The sequence below is a fragment of the Chrysochloris asiatica genome, unplaced genomic scaffold (genome assembly GCF_000296735.1).
Source record: "Chrysochloris asiatica unplaced genomic scaffold, ChrAsi1.0 scaffold00104, whole genome shotgun sequence".
NCBI lineage: Eukaryota > Metazoa > Chordata > Mammalia > Afrosoricida > Chrysochloridae > Chrysochloris > Chrysochloris asiatica.
The window spans coordinates 6719323-6721945 of NW_006408622.1; the positions used below are offsets into that span (position 1 = coordinate 6719323).

Here is a 2623-nt window from a genome sequence, read left to right on the forward strand (position 1 = left end):
AGTGACATTTGCGCAGAGCAATCACTGAGTCCAATCCAGGCAGAGGTGGGGCTCAGTCGCTTCCTATTCAAGGCTTGACCCAGCCCAGAGCCTTCGACTGCGCGTGCTCAGAACGGGAGGGGTAGTGGTCTAGAGCAGATCTGATACTAGGGGTGGGGTTATTGCTCGGTTGCTAAAGAGGGTCTGGACCAGGAGAGAAAAAAGAACTCCCGGTTCTGGGAGCAGCCCGGCCCAGCGGCTCACCCTTCATTGCCCGCTTTGGAGGGCAGAGGTGCACAATTCTACGATGCACACACCACTCCCTGTCCCCGACAGGTCCTGGGAGCCAGAGTCCCTGGTTTTAGTCCCCTCACGTGCATGGGCACCACGTGACGCAGGCTCCTTTTCTGGGCCTCAGCTTGTTGTTGTAAAGTACCGTGGAGTCGGTTCAGACTCATAATGATCCTGCCTTGGGTTTCCGAGGCTGTAAATCTTTACGGTAGCAGAAAGCCTCATCTTTCTCCCGCGGAACAGCTGGTAGTTTTGAACTGGCGATCTTGAGGTTAGCAGCCCGACTCGTAACCACTACGCTAGTAGAGCTCCTCAGCTTACCTAGTTTGGATCATCTGCGCTCTAGCATTCAAGAACTGTAATGGGGTAAAGAGGAAGGGAAGATGGGGAACCTACACGTGACTTCCCCGCGCGGGATCCCGCCTACTCCTGGTCCAGCGCGCCAACTAGGATGAGCATAAGTGGGCGGATCCTAGGAAACCCGACCTGACGGCCCTTGGTAGCAGCTAACTGCCAGGCTCCACAAGGGGTTGATTCTGGCATCAACACCAGGGGAGGATGGAGACAGCTCCCCAGACTTCGCAGGGGACCACCATGGAGGCCAGGGCCATGTAGAGACATGGTGTGAAACACCGAGCACGTCTGGGGAGGATAGACGAGCAAATCGGAGGCAATTAACAAGGCTCCCTCTCCACACCCAATTTGCCGAGGTGCACTGCGCGGATGCGAGCGAGCACAGCTTTGGTCATGAACAGCGCACTTGCAGCCCAGCCCAGCGTGAAGGGTCGCATCCTGCCAATCTGAAGGCAGGAAGCCTAGAGGGGTGCCAGAGAATCAGGCGTTCGGGAGCGCACTGCCATGGCGAGAGAGGAGTGCAAGGCACTTCTGAATGCTCTCAACAAAGTGATCGCGTACTACCACCACCAAGTGCTGACCGTTGGTGGCTCTGGGGATTCGCGGAACCTGCGTGAGGATCTGCAAAATACTCGACAGAAAGCTCAGGAGCTGGCTGTGGCCACTCGCATCAGGCTGACGATGGCGCTGCGTGACCAGGACCTGGGCACGGAGGAACGCGCCGAATTTGAGTGCTTGTGGGTGGCTTTCTCCGGCTGTCTGGACTTACTGGAGGTGGACATGCAGCGCGCGCTGGCATTGGGTGCTATGTTCCCGCTGCACTCGCCAGGGAGGCCATTAGTATGCACAGGCTTGAAGGCTAACTGCTTGAGCACTCACAGCCTGCGGCACGAGGCCCACAGTGACTTAGACGTGGCCAATTTACGTGATCTGGAGCGCGAGATCCTCCATGTGCGTGAGATGATCCATGACATGGAGCTGAAGGTCAACGTTCCACTCTGGACCGTGCAGACTCGGCAGGCGTCGAGTGCGGAGGTCTTGGCCAGCACGGGTGCCTCCTCAGCCGGCAGTGTATCCGTGGAGGACCACACAGAGCCTTGTGATCTGAGCAAGGCCCTAGCCGCCACCCTTTTCGGTGCAGTGCTGCTGGCGACCGTAGTCTTGGCTGTGTGTGTGGCAAAGCTGAGCTGACCAACACTGGACAGTCATCGGCTGTGCTCCCTACCCCGGGGCACGCTACCCCCTGGGTACCACTCTAGGAATGAGCCTCAGGATGGGTCTGGGATCTAACATGTTTAGGGGAGCTGTTGTAAGTTGGTGCGCTTGTTCATGTGTGTGAGCATGCGCTTCCAGCACACGTCAACCTGTGCAGGACCTGGTGTTCTGTTGCTGGCCCATGAGGAGTTAACTTTGTACGAGAGCAGTTAGGGCATTTCAGCTAATGTCTGCAGGAGCTTTAGCTCCTATTAATAGAAAACTGTGCACAGATCCCTCAGAGTTAATGGAAGTTAATCCTGCTGGGGTGTGTTTACATGGAGTCTGAGCTTTGATGCCTCCACCCCTGTTGACGTTTCCCACTCTCCCCATGGGGCAGTGGATTGGCCTGTTTTGTTTGCTGGTCAAGCAAATTGTGGTAAAATGTAAGCAGTTTTATTACTTTAATCCTCTGGGGCGTATGTTTAGGAAAGTGTGCAAATAGAACTTCGTGCAAAGTGCTTTCCCTACAGTGCACGATTGCACTTGTTGGCCGAGTTTAATGCTAAGCCACCAAAAGCTTCTAGAAGAGGCTGTGGTTCGTGACCTCCCTGGACTTCACAGGACTTGACTCTACTTAGTAAACCAGAGGCCAGTTGAATCTGCTGGTGGGCTTAGATCTGCTGTGCACTCTGCCCTACAGAATAGGTCTCACTACAGCTAGACCAGGTGGCATGGAGGCTTGAGAAAGGCCACATGTCATTTAAATGGGCACTTTCTCCTTGCAGTGACTTATTTTTGTTCC

General features: G+C 55.2%; 1 protein-coding gene across 1 annotated transcript; it reads left to right on the forward strand.

The window, feature by feature from the left end:
• Nucleotides 1–1128: 1128 nt before the first annotated feature.
• RGS9BP (regulator of G protein signaling 9 binding protein) lies at nt 1129–1815 on the forward strand. The gene has a single exon (XM_006867307.1). It carries the CDS (start codon nt 1129–1131, stop codon nt 1813–1815), a length of 687 nt encoding a protein of 228 aa, XP_006867369.1.
• The last annotated feature ends 808 nt before the right edge of the window (nt 1816–2623 follow it).

Coding starts and splice junctions, on each gene's coding strand:
- RGS9BP (XM_006867307.1), top strand. CDS start 1,129: ATGGCGAGAGAGGAGTGCAAGGCACTTCTGAATGCTCTCAACAAAGTG.